The sequence below is a fragment of the Mobula hypostoma genome, chromosome 1 (assembly GCF_963921235.1).
Source record: "Mobula hypostoma chromosome 1, sMobHyp1.1, whole genome shotgun sequence".
NCBI classification, from domain to species: Eukaryota; Metazoa; Chordata; class Chondrichthyes; order Myliobatiformes; family Myliobatidae; genus Mobula; species Mobula hypostoma.
Window position 1 is genome coordinate 196,827,310 of NC_086097.1, and position 19,314 is coordinate 196,846,623.

Below are 19,314 nucleotides of genomic sequence, written 5' to 3' on the forward strand. Positions count from 1 at the left end.
AAAGCAGGATCTCCCAGTGGCCACCTGTTTTAATTTCACGTCCCTTTCCCATTCTGATATGTCAATCCATGGCCGCCTCTACTGTCAAGATGAAGTCGCACTCAGTTTGGAGGAACAACACCTTATATTCCGTCTGGGTAGCCTCTAATCTGATGGCATGAACATTGTTTTCTCTAACTTCCGTTAATGCCTCTCCTCCCCTTCTTACCCCATCCCTTATTTTTGTTTCCCCCCTGTTTTTCCTTCTCTCTCTGTCCCTCTCACAATCACTCCTTGCCTGCTCTCCATCTTCCTCTGGGCTCCCCTCCCCATTTTTTTCTCCCTCGGCCTCCTGTCCCATGATCCTCCCCCTTCTCCAACTCTGTACCCCTTTTACCAATCAACTTTCCAGCTTTTAGCTTCTTCCCTCCCCCTCCTGTCTTCTCCTATCATTTCGGATCTCCTCCTCCCCCTCCCACTTTCAAATCTCTTACTACCTCTTCTTTCAGTTAGTCCTGACGAAGGGTCTCGGCCTGAAACGTCGACTGTACCTCTTCCTAGAGATGCTGCCTGGCCTGCTGCGTTCCACCAGCATTTTGTGTGTGCTGCTGTTGAAGATTTTTTGTAGCTTTCTGCCTTGAGAATGTACTGATTGCTTCTGGAAAATGTTGAGGTGTTATCTAAGTACACCTGATAGAGAGGGCTGTAGGGAATGATAGTTTCTTTGAAGGCAGTTGAGTGCTGGTGTACCACCCACAAGAACTGCTTTGCCTGAACCACTGTGTTTCCTGTGGTCAGCACAAACTGATTTATCTTCACCTAGGGTTTCATCTCATCCATTCCAATGGACATGGTGTGAATCAGCATGAGGAAATGAGATGTCTTCTACTCTTTCCCCCTTGCTGACACTTGTGAGTACATATTACTAACTTGCTGTAGAGATATGAAATGAGAGCTAACTTTTTTGCTTGAGCCAATTATTTTTTATTTCCAAACAAGAGTAAATCTGCAGATGCTAAATCTTAGCAGAAGGACTGCGAAGGGTCTCGACCCGAAAAGACAACTGTACTTTTTTTTTTCCATAGATGCTGCCTGGCCTGTTGAGTTCCTCCAGCATTTTGTGTGTATTTTTTTATTTTGGTGGTTGTTTTGCTTGCAAGCCTCTACCCTGACTCCAGTGCACCATATATTTTTTTTAAAGTCAATCCATAGCCTCACTGTTTCTTGTATGTTAAAGATCATTTGGTATTCAGGTTGTGTGAATAAGTCATGCTTAGAAGCCCTTTTAACTGAAATTTGAAACTCTAACACTGTTAGAAACTCTAAAACTCTAATACTCATCTGGATAAACTTTTGCAGCAACCAATATGCTTTGTTCCTCCTACCAGAAGTTCCATTAAGGCTGATTTATACTTGTGCGTACTAGCTTACGCTGTAACCTATGCAAGTGGGCTATGCCGTTGTGAGCATTTATACTTGTGCATTGGTGTGGCTGCGTCACTCTACAATTCACTGCCAAAACGCTAGTTGGCGGTGGGGTTTCTATGCCACTGTGTTGAGTTTCTTCGTGTTGAAACTCAACACGAAGGAACTCAAACTTCAAACAATGTTGACTGAAACTGAAGGAGGGTGAATTTTCTGTGCTTGTCCGGCCACTGAGAGATATGGACGAGGAAATTCATTTCAAATATTTTTGGATGTCGGCAGGTAGATTTATCGATTTGGTTCATCGTCTCCAACCATTTATTTCGCATCGGTGTTTGCACAGTATACTCAGAGACTGGCAATCACCATTCGAGTTTTAGCTTCAGGTGGAAGTCACCAGGCTGCAGCAGGTAGATACAAACTGGCGTCAAGAACAGGGTCCTCCATAATTTCGGAGGTCTGTCAAGCTTTATGGAAAGCATTGCAGCCAGATTTCCTTCCCTGCCCTTCAGTTGCCCAATGGGAAGCTATTGCAGCGTAGGAGGAAATGCGATGCTACCAAGTGGACCAATCATAGTTGTTGTGGTCTGAGTTGCCGCGACGCGTAGTTACATTTTTGGGGAGGTGCGCGTCTGGCTACGGCATAAGGTATGGTGTAGGGTACGCAGCTGAGCTGTACCTATGGCATCGATTTGACGCACAAGTATAAATTGGCCTTAATGGTGCAAACCTGTGGTCGGACAGAGGAGTAAGGAAGCTCTTGACAGCTGAAATAGACGGTCAGTATTTTTGGTGTGTTGGAGCCTGAGGGCCCTGCTTTCTCTGTTCCTTTTCTGTTCAAATTTTGTTCTTGTTTTTCTTCAGAAATTGTGTATACTTTGTTTAACCTGTTTTCGTTGTGAAGGTGGATCTGATGCTCTATGCCTGTGATGCAGCCTTGAGTTAGTTTTTCATTGTGTAGTGGCTTCATCGGCATATAGCATCATATAAGCAGTCTTCACAAGAAAAGCATAAATTATGCAACACTTTACAAGAAAGACGACAATTAGAACAAAACAACATACATCAAAGTTGCTGGTGAACGCAGCAGGCCAGGCAGCATCTATAGGAAGAGGCGCAGTCAACGTTTCAGGCCGAGACCCTTCGTCAGGACTAACTGAAGGAAGAGTGAGTAAGGGATTTGAAAGCTGGAGGGGGAGGGGGAGATGCAAAATGATAGGAGAAGACAGGAGGGGGAGGGATAGAGCCGAGAGCTGGACAGGTGATAGGCAAAAGGGGATACGAGAGGATCATGGGACAGGAGGTCGGGGAAGAAAGACAAGGGGGGGGGTGACCCAGAGGATGGGCAAGAGGTATATTCAGAGGGACAGAGGGAGAAAAAGGAGAGTGAGAGAAAGAATGTGTGCATTAAAAAGAGTAACAGATAGGGTACGAGGGGGAGGTGGGGCCTAGCGGAAGTTAGAGAAGTCAATGTTCATGCCATCAGGTTGGAGGCTACCCAGACGGAATATAAGGTGTTGTTCCTCCAACCTGAGTGTGGCTTCATCTTTACAGTAGAGGAGGCCGTGGATAGACAAGTCAGAATGGGAATGGGATGTGGAATTAAAATGTGTGGCCACTGGGAGATCCTGCTTTCTCTGGCGAACAGAGCGTAGATGTTCAGCAAAGCGGTCTCCCAGTCTGCGTCGGGTCTCACCAATATATAAAAGGCCACATCGGGAGCACCGGACGCAGTATATCACCCCAGTCGACTCACAGGTGAAGTGATGCCTCACCTGGAAGGACTGTTTGGGGCCCTGAATGGTGGTAAGGGAGGAAGTGTAAGGGCATGTGTAGCACTTGTTCCGCTTACACGGATAAGTGCCAGGAGGGAGATCAGTGGGGAGGGATGGGGGGGACGAATGGACAAGGGAGTTGTGTAGGGAGCGATCCCTGCGGAATGCAGAGAGAGGCGGGGAGGGAAAGATATGCTTAGTGGTGGGATCCCGTTGGAGGTGGCGGAAGTTACGGAGAATAATATGTTGGACCCGGAGGCTGGTGGGGTGGTAGGTGAGGACCAGGGGAACCCTATTCCTAGTGGGGTGGTGGGAGGATGGAGTGAGAGCAGATGTACGTGAAATGGGGGAGATGCGTTTAAGAGCAGAGTTGATAGTGGAGGAAGGGAAGCCCCTTTCTTTAAAAAATGAAGACATCTCCCTCGTCCTAGAATGAAAAGCCTCATCCTGAGAGCAGATGCGGCGGAGACGGAGGAATTGCGAGAAGGGGATGGCGTTTTTGCAAGAGACAGGGTGAGAAGAGGAATAGTCCAGATAGTTGTGAGAGTCAGTAGGCTTATAGTAGACATCAGTGGATAAGCTGTCTCCAGAGACAGAGACAGAAAGATCTAGAAAGGGGAGGGAGGTGTCAGAAATGGACCAGGTAAACTTGAGGGCAGGGTGAAAGTTGGAGGCAAAGTTAATAAAGTTAACGAGTTCTGCATGCGTGCAGGAAGCAGCGCCAATGCAGTCGTCGATGTAGCGAAGGAAAAGTGGGGGACAGATACCAGAATAGGCACGGAACATAGATTGTTCCACAAACCCAACAAAAAGGCAGGCATAGCTAGGACCCATACGGGTGCCCATAGCTACACCTTTAGTTTGGAGGAAATGGGAGGAGCAAAACGAGAAATTATTAAGAGTAAGGACTAATTCTGCTAGACGGAGCAGAGTGGTGGTAGAGGGGAACTGATTAGGTCTGGAATCCAAAAAGAAGCGTAGAGCTTTGAGACCTTCCTGATGGGGGATGGAAGTATATAGGGACTGGACATCCAAGGTGAAAATAAAGCGGTGGGGGCCAGGGAACTTAAAATCATCGAAAAGTTTAAGAGCGTGAGAAGTGTCACGAACATAGGTCGGAAGGGATTGAACAAGGGGTGATAAAACAGTGTCGAGGTATGCAGAAACGAGTTCGGTGGGGCAGGAGCAAGCTGAGACAATAGGTCGGCCAGGACAGGCAGGTTTGTGGATCTTGGGTAGGAGGTAGAAACGGGAAGTGCGGGGTGTGGGAACTATAAGGTTGGTAGCAGTGGATGGGAGATCCCCTGAGCGGATAAAGTCGTTGATAGTGTGGGAGACAATGGCCTGGTGCTCCTTAGTGGGGTCACGATCGAGGGGTAAATAAGAGGAGGTATCCGCGAGTTGTTGCTGTGCCTCGGCAAGGTAGAAGTCAGTACGCCAGACTACAACAGCACCCCCCTTATCAGCGGGTTTAATAATAATGTTAGGATTAGTGCGGAGGGAGCGGAGAGCAGAGCGTTCCGAAGGAGTGAGGTTGGAATGGGGACAAGGTGCGGTGAAGTCGAGACGGTTGATGTCCCGTCGGCAGTTGGCAATAAAGAGATCCAGAGCAGGCAGAAGACCAGAGCGGGGTGTCCATGAAGAAGAGGAGGGTTGAAGACGGGAGAAGGGGTCATCGGTGGGGGTGGAAGAGTCCTTGCCGAAGAAGTAGGCTCGGAGACGGAGACGGCGGAAGAAAAGTTCCGCATCATGGCGAACACGGAACTCGCTGAGGTGTGGGCGAAGGGGGACAAACGTGAGGCCCTTACTGAGAACAGAGCGCTCTGCCTCCGACAGTTGAAGGTCGGAGGGGATGGTAAAGACCTGGCACGGATGAGAGCTGGGATCAGAGGGGGGAGGGGGGAGGCTGGGGGTGTCAGTGGAGAGGGGAGGGTTGGGGTGAGAGGAAGATGGAGCCTCTGAGGGCCCAGGAGCTGACCCTGGGATCTGAGGAAGACGGGGCTGCGGAGTGGTGGTGGGGGAAGGGGAGACGGGAGTCACAACAGCAGCACATAAAGACCCGGCCTGGAGTTCAAGGCTGGAGTCGCAGTTGGTGGTTGCGCGATCGCTTTGAATGTCTCCATGGTCGTTGCTGGAGTCCGGGTTTTGAATATGTCCTGAGGTGTTGGAGCCGCCGAGACCAACGGCAGGGGCCGCAACCGAAAGTCCATGCCTGCTTCCATCAGGAAGGTCTCAAAGCTCTACGCTTCTTTTTGGATTCCAGACCTAATCAGTTCCCCTCTACCACCACTCTGCTCCGTCTAGCAGAATTAGTCCTTACTCTTAATAATTTCTCGTTTTGCTCCTCCCATTTCCTCCAAACTAAAGGTGTAGCTATGGGCACCCGTATGGGTCCTAGCTATGCCTGCCTTTTTGTTGGGTTTGTGGAACAATCTATGTTCCGTGCCTATTCTGGTATCTGTCCCCCACTTTTCCTTCGCTACATCGACGACTGCATTGGCGCTGCTTCCTGCACGCATGCAGAACTCGTTAACTTTATTAACTTTGCCTCCAACTTTCACCCTGCCCTCAAGTTTACCTGGTCCATTTCTGACACCTCCCTCCCCTTTCTAGATCTTTCTGTCTCTGTCTCTGGAGACAGCTTATCCACTGATGTCTACTATAAGCCTACTGACTCTCACAACTATCTGGACTATTCCTCTTCTCACCCTGTCTCTTGCAAAAACGCCATCCCCTTCTCGCAATTCCTCCGTCTCCGCCGCATCTGCTCTCAGGATGAGGCTTTTCATTCTAGGACGAGGGAGATGTCTTCATTTTTTAAAGAAAGGGGCTTCCCTTCCTCCACTATCAACTCTGCTCTTAAACGCATCTCCCCCATTTCACGTACATCTGCTCTCACTCCATCCTCCCACCACCCCACTAGGAATAGGGTTCCCCTGGTCCTCACCTACCACCCCACCAGCCTCCGGGTCCAACATATTATTCTCCGTAACTTCCGCCACCTCCAACGGGATCCCACCACTAAGCATATCTTTCCCTCCCCGCCTCTCTCTGCATTCCGCAGGGATCGCTCCCTACACAACTCCCTTGTCCATTCGTCCCCCCCATCCCTCCCCACTGATCTCCCTCCTGGCACTTATCCGTGTAAGCGGAACAAGTGCTACACATGCCCTTACACTTCCTCCCTTACCACCATTCAGGGCCCCAAACAGTCCTTCCAGGTGAGGCATCACTTCACCTGTGAGTCGACTGGGGTGATATACTGCGTCCGGTGCTCCCGATGTGGCCTTTTATATATTGGTGAGACCCGACGCAGACTGGGAGACCGCTTTGCTGAACATCTACGCTCTGTTCGCCAGAGAAAGCAGGATCTCCCAGTGGCCACACATTTTAATTCCACATCCCATTCCCATTCTGACTTGTCTATCCACGGCCTCCTCTACTGTAAAGATGAAGCCACACTCAGGTTGGAGGAACAACACCTTATATTCCGTCTGGGTAGCCTCCAACCTGATGGCATGAACATTGACTTCTCTAACTTCCGCTAGGCCCCACCTCCCCCTCGTACCCTATCTGTTACTCTTTTTAATGCACACATTCTTTCTCTCACTCTCCTTTTTCTCCCTCTGTCCCTCTGAATATACCTCTTGCCCATCCTCTGGGTCACCCCCCCCCTTGTCTTTCTTCCCCGACCTCCTGTCCCATGATCCTCTCGTATCCCCTTTTGCCTATCACCTGTCCAGCTCTCGGCTCTATCCCTCCCCCTCCTGTCTTCTCCTATCATTTTGCATCTCCCCCTCCCCCTCCAGCTTTCAAATCCCTTACTCTCTCTTCCTTCAGTTAGTCCTGACGAAGGGTCTCGGCCTGAAACGTTGACTGCGCCTCTTCCTATAGATGCTGCCTGGCCTGCTGCGTTCACCAGCAACTTTGATGTATGTTGCTTGAATTTCCAGCATCTGCAGAATTCCTGTTGTTTGAATTAGAACAAAACGCCCATTTTATTGCAAAGTGGTCTTGGTGTTGCTAAACAATAGTGATTAGAGGTTTGGCTTAGGAACTAAATGGTTGAAGGGCAGGAGCTGTTTGTAAATCCAGTGGTGTGGGATTTCTTGCTTCTGTACCTCATGCCTAATGGTAGCTGTGCAAAGGTGGCATTGGTGATGGGGATCTTTGAGAGATGTTGCCTTCTTGAGGTAATGCCTCCTATTTGATACTATAAGTGGTAGGGAAAGATGTGTTTGTGAGGTATTGCACAGAGTCCTTTGCTCTCTGCAGCTTGCATTTCTGTGCATTTGAATCGTCAGGGTACTTTCTACAGTATATCTCTGCAAGTTAGAGCATTCAGTGACAAGCTGAACCTCATTCTAAAAAAGTGAAGACATTGGGGAGCTTACCTTATGATTGTATCTCTGTGCTGAGCCCAGGGCACATTATCTGATTATACTAATACACAGGAATTTAAAGCTGCTGACTCTCTCCACCTCCAGTCCTCCCCCCACCCCCCGAAGTAGAACTGGTGCATGAACTGGGACTACCTGAGCTTTGAGATGGTGCAGGGTTAAGTATAGGTCTTGTGCTTTTGTACCATCATAGTGAGCATCAGCAGAAACTCCTCTGATGTTGTCTTGGATGTCTGGATGACTGTGGTAGGGAACATGCCATTGATAAAGGTAAAGTTGTGTGTAAGCAATGGCTGGATTGAAGAGTTCTGAAAAAGATGACTCGAGTTGCAAAATGAGCTGTTTGGAGGAATGGTGTGTGGAGTAGACATCAGAGGGTAGATGAGCGGTATTGTCATCATCGATACATTAGAATAAGTGTGAATGAATTATTTTCTAAGCTGATCAGTACAACACACTTCTGTTGACTTCTTGGTCTTTTTCTAGTTAGATCTTGTGTTGTCCACAGATTTCTTCCTTCCTTCAGAAGGGGCTAGGATGGTTCTGTGGACCCACTATTGCTCCTGCCAAATGTTCCATTGAGGATTCTATAAATCTTATTTAATCAGTGCATCGGTCCATTGATTTTGATGTGCAGCCAAGTCCAGAGTTGTTCAAATGTGATTCTTACAGTGTGCTTTTAAATATTGGAGATGAAATTCAATTATGTGTGTGTTATTGTGTCAGTATATTAAATCCAGAAATATCGTTGGGATGGCTGAGTTACAGTGCTGTTGATGGTACTGTAGAGAAAATTTCAGAACATTTAGTTTGTTCCCAGTACTTAGAGAATGAATGGACATATGCATGTAAACCCCAATGAATCCCTTCAAATTAAAAATGTAAGTTCAGTATGTAAAGTGGAACTCCATTTCCAACAGTTAGTGTGTTAAATGCATCTCAGATCCCTATAAAGGCAGCTTATTTGGTAAGTGAGCTTGTTTATCTTAAATCTGCTCCATCTCTTTGTTTTATCAGCCACTATTGTAGTTTATTTGAAGTGGTTTTCTGTCAGTATTGTAATTTTGTTACAAGAAAAATAATCAATTGTATGAAGATTCAAAATGGAAAAGCTTATTTAAGATTCCATTATGCATTTTTTAACAACATTTTGATGAAGAACAGATCTTGCATGAAATACCTTATGGTTTTACTGTTTGAAAAAAATATCAGAAAATTCTTTGATTATTTTATTATTTACTAAATATATTATTTTTGAATGTCAATGTGTGTTGAACCATGGCTGTAATTTCAAAATCTGATATATAGCATTCATTGTTGTGCCTGTCATAAAGTACATATATGAAACATTTTAACACAATGTCTTTGTTTTCTGGAAGTTACACATGAATAGCAGACTTTTTGACTTAAACTATATGGTTGTTCTTTTAGGATAGCTTGGATGCCTTGATTTATGATTTGGACTTCCCTGCCTTAAGAAAGAACAGGAACATAGATAACTTCATTAATCGATGTGAGTATTATAGAATTACCTAGAGGATTTTGTGTTTCTGAAATGCTGTTTTGTTATCACCTCAAGTTTCCAAATAAGAATTCTTAACTTAATTTTTAAAAAAAATTAACAGAAGTGTCTCTTTATGAATATTGTTATGCAGCCTGAGTGTGCCACATGCTAATTTAAGTGATCAAAAATAGAAAATTTACATTGGTTTAAATTGTTTTAATTGTTAATTACTGATAACATTTCAAGTTGATTTTTCATCAGAACAGATAATTTGTGTTAACTATCAGAAAAGTAGTGTATACCATCCTGATAGGGTGAAGACCAAGAGAGAGTGACGCAAGTAATAGTTTTGCTGGCTGGGAGACACTGACAGTGAGACCCTCCGTTGGTCAAGCTGTTACCCAAGTAGCAGACTCCCCCTCTCCACACAGCTGTTGAATCCAAAGGAACGGCGGAGACCAATACAGTTTGGCATCAGCAGCATCGCTTAGACTCTGAGGGATTGTTATTTGAAGCTAACTTGCTTGGCGGAGGTGAAAATGGAGAAAGAATGAGACATGATGCTAGAGCTGTGAGATCTGAAGTAATAGAAGATGGAAATCTTGAGTGAAAACCGTGAATGTTGAAAATTTTCAAATCAGGAATGAAGAAAAATTTACAGTCTGATGTTCATCAGAATTAGCCAAAACTGGAATGCTTGGGTTTTCTGAAATTTAAGATCTGAGGAGTATGCTTGCCAAGTACACCTATATATTTTTTAAAAAAAGAGACTTCAACATTGAAAAAGTAAATGGGCAGAATAATTTTAAATATCAAACCGAAAGAAAAGTCGAGAAGGAAAGATTATTTGGAAATATTCAAAAAAAGGTTGTGCTCTTCAAACAAATTTGCTTCAGAAATTAAAAGGGAATTGTTCGTTATGAGGGAGAACACGGCAACGTGCAGGCTATTCAACTGAACTTTATTGATAACACTGCTTGAACAGTGTGTGAACTCGTCCCACCTTGCTATTTAAGGCCAGCCTCCTTCACCACCCTGTCTACTTGTGACTACACATGCAGTGAACATGTACATTTACTCCAAGGTCCCTCTTTTACAATATTTACAATTTAGGGTAGCGCAGTGCCACAGTGATTAGTGTAATGCTATTTTAGCACCAGTGATCCGGGTTCAATTTAAGCTGCTATCTGTAAGGACTTTGTATGTTCTCCCCATGATCGCGTGACTTTACTCCAGGTGCTCTGGTTTCCTCCCATATTCCTAAGATGCACAAATTTGTAGGTTAATTGGTCACATGAGTGTAATTGGACAGCACAAGCTTGTTGGGCCAAAATAGCCTGCTATTATGCTATATTTCTGAATAAAACAAAAAACTAAAATTCCTCAGGGCCCTGCCATTCATTGTGAAAGTCCTTCCTGGATTTGACTTTTAAAAGTGCAAGGCTTCACACTTATCCAAATTACCTCTGTTTGCCATCCTTGGCTCACTTACTCAATTAATCAAGATCCTCATAGTTTTTTGATAACCTTATTCATTGTCCACTATAGCATCTACTAAAAACAGATTTTGCATTTTTAACCAAATCATTGATGTAGACAAACAACAAAGGATCTAGCCCCAACCTCTGGGGATCACTGCTAATCATGAACCTCCAGTCCAAGAAACAACCTTTCACCATCACAACTCTGCTTCCAACCATCAAGTCAATTGTGTGTGTATTGGCTTGGTCTCTCTGAATTCCATGCAGTCTAAACTTCCAGAGCAGCCTGTCAACGTGGAATCTTATCAAAAGCTTTACACAAGTCCATGATTACCCCCTGGCCACATCAAATTTCTTGGTCACATCATTTTAAATTCAGAAGACACGATATTTTAACTTTTTTTGTTCCATCAGGATGAGTTTTAGCACTTCTAAAGTTTTGTTCATGCAAAATAAAAAATTATAAATACTTCTATTTTAAAAAGCTGGTTTTCCTAAAGTGTTGCACATCATCAGCTTTATTTTACCACACCACTCAATTTCTCTTTGCAAATTTCTTTACTATCAACAGTAATAATGTATATACTTTCTGATCTATCACAGTCCTGAATAGTTTGATTTCAATGTTCAGTCTTATAGCTCGTTAAAAGACTGAGCTGGCAATGAAATTGCCAGTAGCAATACTGAAACGCAAAGCATTTCTTTATGGTTTGGTCCACAGTTACTTTTGAGTTTTAATTTTACAGAAATCTAATGATCTTTACATGGCAAAATCTGCAGCAGTTTTGTAATGCATTGTACAGCTGGCTATTACAGATCAAATCCCAGTGGATTTTAAAAGACTTTTCTTGGAAAATGATAAAATGGTTATTTTCTAAAAGTTGCTTAAGGCAGAAGATCATCCAGTTCTGAACTATACATGAATGTGTTCAAATGCCTGTAGGATTTTTCTATATTTTTCCATATAATTTGCCAAGTGCCTAAAATCTGCGTTCCAAAGTATAAATTGGTCATTGCTGTAAAATGCTGAGATAACTTCATCTAAGGGAACAGAGTAAAAATAACATTGGTCTCAATTCAACTTTTCTTTTTCCCCCAAATATGAGGTAAAGTAAACTATTGATTCAGTTTCGTTTGAATGTTAAAGAATATTGGCTACGTTTACATATTTTTTTTCCACCATCTGTTTATTTTCCACGGATTGTTCAGGCTATCTTTGCCCTTAAGATTTCTAGTCAGTTTATTTGTAACGCTTTATATTTGGCAAAGTGTAAGCTAAAGAATCTTGTAAATTTTAGACACTTGTGACATGTAGATTAAACAAGCACAACCAAAGCAATAGTGTTTAAAAACTGCAGATTTCATTTTTGAAATAGTTATTTGAAGCTTCTTTACTTCAGAATGTCAATTACAGATACAGTGCTTGTAAAAGTATTCAATCTCAACTCTTTTTCACATAGATGCTCCTTTTTTTTGACAGTAGAGCCCAAAAAATGGAAAATTGAAAAGCATGAAAACTAAAAATTGAAAACCTGAAATGTCAGCAGTTCAAAAGTATTCATCCCCTTTGCCCAGTACTTAGTTGAACCATTACTTACTGCTATTACAGCCAGTAATCTTTTTAGATAAGTGTCTATTAGCTTTAGATAATGTGATGGAGCAAGATTTGCCCATTCCTCAGTGTAAAATTGTTCAAGCTGTGCCAGGTTAGTTGGGAAGCAGTGGTGGGCAGCCAGAGATCTTTGATTAAGTTAAAGTCAGGACTGTGATTGGGCCACTTAAGGACATCAATTTTCTTCTTGTGAAGTTCCTCCATGGTTGCTCTGGCAGTGTGCTTTGGGTTGTTGTTTTGCCAAAAGATGAACTTCCTTCCCAGTTTAAGCTTTCTGGCAGGGGCTATCAAGTTTTTATCCAGGATCTCTCTCTATTTGGCAGCATTTATCTTCCATCATTTCTGATCAGATTTCCAGTCTCTACTGCTGAATAATATCCCCACAGCATGATTCTCCCTCCACCCTACTTTATAGTAGGGCTGATGTTACCTGGCTGATGCACAGCATTAGATTTACACCATTGGTGCCACTTAGTGTTGTGGCAAAAAGTTCAACTTTAGTCTTATCCAACCACAAGACTGATCTTCCACATCTTTACAGTATCTTTGAAGTGACACATTGCAGTCTTTATGGGCAAGGATATGGTTTTTCTAGTCAGGACGACTTCCTTGCCACACTTTCATAAATGCCTTTTTTGTACAAGGCCTTGGAGATTGTGGAGCCATGAACTTGATCTCCAGTTGCATCTACAGTTTCTTAGTTTGGGATGCACTTGTTTCCATTCTCACACTTTCCTTTAAATTGCACTAACAGAACATTCACAATCACTTGTGATATGCAATAAAAAGCAACTTATTGCAAATATTGGCAATAGTTGATTATATTTTAAACCAGTCCAAATAAATCACAAACAGAAACAAAAATTTAGTAATATTTAGCATAGATGGCATCCACAGAAAAAGATTTAGAATTAACATTCAGGATAAACAACTATTATCCTTCATTGAACTTTTGAGCTCAGAGAGAAATGAAGTAAAACTGTAGTCTGAAGTGCAAAAAGTTTAGGTGTGGCAGTGTTATGCTGTCTTTAGTAGTCATATTTTCTGTATATAAAATAACCCTCGCCACATTAATTGATTCTTGTTAAGTTATATGATCATATTTTGAGCTATTCATAAATGAGCAATGTGATCATCCATCAACTTGATGGTTGTGAACCCCTGGATTAGAAGACCCTGCTAAGATTGTTGTACTTGAACGAATATACAAACAAAGCTGCATGGTTTACAACTTATTTTTTTAGAATATTTTAATTTTAACATTGAGTATCATTGTGAGCACATACCACTTAAGTTTCAGTTATCCTAAATTTAAATGCACTAATACCATGCAGCTCATACCCACATAAATTGCTATAAGCTCTCAATATACTTCTAGCCTAACAAACTATATAGATAACTGCTTCTTCGCAATATCAGTGAGGTGTGTAGATTGGCAAACAGGTCTGGTAGCTGGTTGCTATTCTTTTTGGCAGAATATTCTATTGTGCTGCAGGGATTACTGGGCATCTTCAGTTAACATGTCATAGACTGACCTCCCAAAGATATTCTCAGTTGATGACTGTTGTATATAGCATCCTTCTTGGCCTTCACCTTGTAGCATTTAGGTTGTGACTATTGCCCTGTGATAGTGATTTTGTGGCATTCATTCAGTTTTCCATTTTAGTTGTCTCAGTTGTTCATCTTTCACTCTGTGGAAGCAACCTTAATTTAAAAAGGTGACATCCAAGAAACAATTGGATTCCAGCAACACTTTTCAAGCTTAGCATTTCCATCACTACTTTCATTTTGCATCTGTTCAATAAGATTTGCATTTTTCTGTCGCAGTTTATCTCTGCCTCTGCAATAGTCTGACCTTTTGGATCGGCGAGGATGTCATTCACTGTACTCTTTTTGCCAGCCTAACATGAAATGTTTCAATTGTAGTGTTAGTTCCAAAATGAACCCTCAGACATTGATAGCTTACGAGAATTTTATTCAAGGTCTTCAGAAATGAATACTCATGCTGAAATTCATTCTTATCATTTAAGCACTACTTAAATAATAGATTAGGTAATCTAATAGATTGACAACTAAAGACATCCTGCTGTATCTGAAAAACAAAAATTCTCATCATACTATACCTTCAGATATGGCAAGATGTCTTTAAATGTTAGATAATAAATTTCTTTAAGTGGTTTGCGATACAATGTAAATTAGATCTCAAAGGGACAGGATTGTATCATTGTGCGATGATCTGTCTCAATCAGACTTTCATTCTCACTTCTCAGTTTCTCAGTGACAACCACTGGGTCATGTCTTAGAAGATTTCTTTCAAGCTGATTATCCTCTCCTAGTTTTTGGTGGTTTTGTCTTCAGCTTTCCATTAAGTGCATCTGTAAATTTGTGTGCTGCTACTTGTTGAACACAGTTGCATCTGCAGAAGCTCGTATACTTGCTATCTGCCTGTACTTTTATCAGTTAACATTTGCCGAGTTGCACAGACCTGCGATGGAGTTCTCTTCAAGTACAAAAACCTCTGCTTAGCCCTTTTCTACATTCTGTTAATACTTAAAGAAAATGGCTAGCACAGACAAATGCACATTATTAACTGAAGGAAATCAGTAAATAATGGTCTGAAAAATTGGCGAGATTAAAAATTGATAAATCAAGAATTCAAAGATTTCTCCCTCAAAATTTTGAGTGGTGGGTACAGAGGTAATGGATCCATTGTCAATCGTCTTTAAAAATGACGTGGTTTCTAGAGTTTTGCAGATTGGAGTGTAGCAAATGTCATCGCTATTTCAGAGAGAGAGAGAGAGAAAATGGGGAATGACACACTTCTTGGTGTAAAAATGCTGTAAGAAAAATGCTGCTGTCTATAATGATGTATGCAATGACAGAGCATTTAGGGATGAATTGTTGGACTGAGCTGAGCCAGCATGGATTTACGGAACAGGCATGTATTGACATAATCTGTTAGATTATTTAAGGCAGTGTTTGGTTATCTTATTGTTCATTATTTGTTCTCGACTAAGACAATGACATCTATTCTGTATTCGTGCAATGTACATGGAAGTGGCTATTTGGGAACCTGGACAGTTCCCTTCACATGGGTGATAGGGTAGTTGGGATGCTGTAGCATTAGTGATTTTTGAGATTCTGTTTCTTTTTCCTTCCTCCTAAGAGTGACACCATTTTTAATGGGTACATGCCAAACAGAATGATCCAATACTCATTGTTCCCAGTGGTATGAGTCAATAATGAAGCTCTTCAAGGATGTTCTACGAGTCTTTGAATCCATTTTGCTGTCCATCAAGTGATTGTTTAACGTTCACTCCCCTCTCCTGAAAATTGTTGCTTTTGGTTTTCTGTCATCACTTTCTTCTGACATGTCTTGCACATCTGTAATTGCTTTAGCAATGTTTTTGGGACAGTATCTATGTGTCTAGAACCTTGTCCTGCCTGTTGATTTTACAGACCATGTGGAAGTGGTTAAGCTGTCTGGAATGTCTGCTACACATTGTCCATGTCTTTCAGGCAGTGTATAAAGTGGGTATGTCAACAGCACAATACATCTTCAGCTTGGTCTTTGGGCTGATACCTCTTCATTCACAAGCTTCTCAGTCTTTCAAAAGCAAAGCTAGCTTTTGTTGTCCTGTTGCTGACTTGGTCATCAATGTTGACTGAGCTTGCCAACATATGTAAACTTGTCTGTTGTCGGAAGCTTCTGGAAGGGTTGTTTCTGTGTAAGACCATAAGATATTGGAGCAGTATTAGGCCATTTGGCCCATTGAGCCTACTCTGCCATTTCATTATGGCTGATCCAATTTTCTTCCTGGCCCCAATCTCCTGCCTTCTCCTCATATCCCTTCATGCCCTGACCAATCAAGAATCTTATCAACCTCTGCCTTAAATATACATAAAGACTTAACCTCTACAGCTGCCTGTGGCAAAGAATTCCACAGCACCCTCTGGCGAAAGAAATTCCTCCTCATCTTCATTCTAAAAGGACACCCGTCTATCCTGAGGTTGTGTCCTCTGGTCTGAGACTCTCCCACAAGAGGAAACATCCTCTCCGCATCCTCTATCAAGGCCTTTCACTACTCAATAGGTTTCAATGAGGTCAGCCCTTATTTTTCTGAATTCTCGTGATTACAGGCCCAGAGCTATCAGACGCTCTTCATATGACAAGCCATTCAGACCTGGAATCATTTTGAACCCTCACCAGTTTCAGCACATACTTTCTAAGATGAGGGGCCCAAACCGGCTCACAATATTCCAAGTGAGTCCTCATCAGTGCTTTATACAGTTTCAACATTACATCCTTGCTTTTATATTCTAGTCCTCTTGAAATGAATACTGACATTGCATTTGCCTTCCTCACCACCAACTCAACTTGCAAATTAGGGAATCCTGCACAAGGACTCCTAAGTCCCTTTGCATCTCAACTTTTTGTATTTTCCATTTAGAAAATAGTCAACCCTTTCATTTCGTCTAGCAAAGTGCTGACCATACACTTCCAACACTGTAATCCGCCTGCCATTTCTTTGCCTATTTTCTCCTAACCTGAGTCCTTCTAAAGTCTCTCTACTTCCTCAAAACTACCTGCCCCTCCACCTATCTTCATATTGTCTGCAAACTTTACAATAAAGCCATCAATTCCATCATCCAAATCATTGACATACGACATAAAAAGAGTCAGTCTTAACACACTAGTGGAACACCACTAGTCATTGGCAACCAGTTAAATAAGGCTCCCTTTATTCCCACTCTTTGCCTCCTGCCAATCAGCCACTGCTATATCCATGCCAGAGTTTTTCCTGTTCTACCACGGATTCCTAGCTTGTTAAGCAGCCTCATGTGTGGTACTGTGTCAAAGGCCCTCTGAAAATCCAAGTACACAACATCAACTGATTCTCCTTTGTCTATCCTGCTTGTTACTACTTCAAAGAATTCCAGCGGATTTGTCAGACAAGGTTTTCCCTTGAGGAAACCATGCTGACTTCAGCCTGTTTTATCATGTGCCTGCAAGTACCCTGAGACTTCACCCTTAATAATCAACTCCAACATCTTCCCAGCCACTGAGTTCAGACTAACTGGCCTATAGTTTCCTTTCTTCTGCCTCTCTCCCTTATTGAAGAGTGGAGTGACATTTGCAATTTTCCAGTCTTCTGGACCCATTCCAGAATCTAGTGATTCTTGAAAGATCATTACTAATGCCTCCATGATCTCTTCAGCAACTTCTTTCAGTAGACCTTCTGTTCCAGGTGACTTATCTACCTTCAGACCCTTCAGTTTCCCAAGAACTTTATCTCTAATTATGGTAACTTCACACACTGCATGAGCCCTGACTCCTGAAACTTCCACCATACCGCTAGTATCTTCTTCCACATTGAAGGCTGATGCAAAATGCTTTTTCAATTTGTCTGTTATTTCATTATCCCCCATTACTACCTCTCCATTGTTTTCCAGCGGTCCAACATCCAGTCACTCCTCTTTTACACTTTATGTATCTGCAGAAACTTTTGATATCCTCTTTAATATTATTGGCTAGCTTACTTTCGTATTCATTCTCATTGACTTCTCTTGTTAGCCATGGTTGTGTCATCTTTCCTTTAGAATACTCCTTCCTCTTTGGGATGTATATATCCTGTGCCTTCAAAATTGCTTCCAGAAATTCCAACCATTTCTGCTCTGCCATCATCCCTGCCAGTGTTCTTTTCCAATCAGTTCTGGCCAACTCCTCTCTCGTGCCTCTGTAATTTTCTTTACCTCACTGTATTACTGATACAGCTGACTTTACCTTCTTCTTCTCAAATTTCAGGGTGAATTCAATCATAATATGATCATTTTCCCCTAAAGGTTCTTTTACCTTAAGCTCTCTAATCAATACAGGTGTAGGTTTTCTGTTTTCTTTGTGCCAATTGTGAGCAAATGTTGCCATAGATACAGGCAAATTTGTCCAGTCTTTCCTGCATATTAACTTACATCATTCTACTAAGTGCTCTACTGCTCTGTATGCCATCTCATCATCATTCCTGATGAGTCATCAGTGAACTTGATTCAGTTTGAGATGGATCTAGCGGTATAGTCATGTGTCAGCTGTATGAACAGCAGCAGGAGGCACCGGCAGTCAGCATGATGGAGCTAATGATATTGCTGCTAACATGGACTGACTATGGTCTTTCTGCCAAGAAGTCCAAGATCCGGTTACTGAGTGATGTGTTGATTGCTAACGACAACTGTTTATTCACTAGCTTCTGAGGGATGATCATATTAACCGCAAAGCTGAAACAGCGTCCTGGTGTGTGAGGCACCATTTTCTAGGTGAAATAGCTTGGAGTAGAGAGCAGAGACTATGGCATTGTCAGTGGACCAATTTGAGAGATAAGCTAACTGTAAAGGGTTTAATGGAGAAGGAAGAAATGATTTAATATGGTCCATAAACCCACTGCTCAGAGCTCTTGATTATTAAGGTCATTGCCAGTGGATGGTAGTCATTAAACCAGGTTGATGGTGGCTGCCTTGAAGCCAACAGGGACAATGGAATGTTTCAGGGGGATGTTGAATATGTCTGCTGGAATTTCTGTTAACTGTACTGCACTGTCTCTTAGCACCAACCAAGTATGTTATCAGGCCCTGCAGCTTTTCATGGGTTTCTCACACCAACTGCGGCCAGACAGCGTGCCTGCTCCTCAGGGGTGGGGAGGTTGTCTTTTCTTGTATCAATCGGTGACTAAAAGACATTCAGCCTATCAGTGAATCTTGATGATTTCATCGACGTTTTGGACCCAGGATAGAACCTCTGAGATGTTGATACCCAGGTGCAAGCAGCTGCTCCCCTTGTCAGCATACTGAACAGACTATTCCCCCCCCCCCCAAATTCTGTAGTTTGCTTTCCATTTCCAACAAGTACTCCTCTTCTCATTGCATTTTTCCAATCAACTGCAGGAGAGGCAAAACCTGCCCTTTTACCTCTTCCATTACTGTTCTTCCAGGTGAAGCAGCAATTCACTTGCCCTATCAACAGTGCATTTCATTCAGTGCTTACAGTGTGGTCTCCTCTGGCAAACCCATCAAACTGGAAGATCAGTAGTCAAAGTAGTTCAAGGATGAATATGAGCTTCTAGTCTTCTGATTCTAATTCTTTGTGCCA

General features: G+C 42.6%; 1 protein-coding gene across 2 annotated transcripts in view; it reads left to right on the top strand.

Annotated features, from left to right (window-relative positions):
* The window catches only part of rock1 (Rho-associated, coiled-coil containing protein kinase 1), a 184,861-nt gene that overhangs the window by 48,902 nt on the left and 116,645 nt on the right, over window positions 1–19,314 (top strand). For both annotated transcript variants that reach the window (XR_010019714.1, XM_063062743.1), the window contains exon 2: window positions 9,011–9,092. Coding sequence is in view for 1 of the 2 variants with exons in the window: in XM_063062743.1 (XP_062918813.1) it covers window positions 9,011–9,092 (82 nt within the window). In the remaining variant the exon portion in view is untranslated. The remainder of the gene's footprint in view (window positions 1–9,010; window positions 9,093–19,314) is intronic.